We start from the raw sequence: 212 nt of genomic DNA on the forward strand, positions 1-212 counted from the left end.
GAAGGCCTCGTCGTTGTCGCTCACCGTCACGCCCGAGTCCTGCTCGTCGTCGCGCTCGCCACACCTTCGCGCCCACTCCAGCACCGCCCGCGAGTCCACCCACTGGCGGTTGGGCGCCGCCCACTCGTCGTCCGCATCGCAGAGCGACATGGCGCGGGTCTGCCGTGACCGCCCTCGACCCAGGCGAGACCTGATGGCGTGCAGCGGGCCAT

General features: G+C 71.7%; 1 protein-coding gene across 1 annotated transcript in view; it reads right to left on the reverse strand.

Moving 5' to 3' along the window:
* Positions 1-212, reverse strand: part of LOC119593968 (serine/arginine repetitive matrix protein 2-like) — a gene marked incomplete in the record, with an annotated part of 99054 nt that overhangs the window by 7643 nt on the left and 91199 nt on the right. The window contains 1 exon segment of the mRNA XM_037942989.1: positions 1-212. Coding sequence (XP_037798917.1) covers positions 1-212 — 212 coding nt within the window.

Source organism: Penaeus monodon, chromosome 33 (assembly GCF_015228065.2).
Source record: "Penaeus monodon isolate SGIC_2016 chromosome 33, NSTDA_Pmon_1, whole genome shotgun sequence".
NCBI classification, from domain to species: Eukaryota; Metazoa; Arthropoda; class Malacostraca; order Decapoda; family Penaeidae; genus Penaeus; species Penaeus monodon.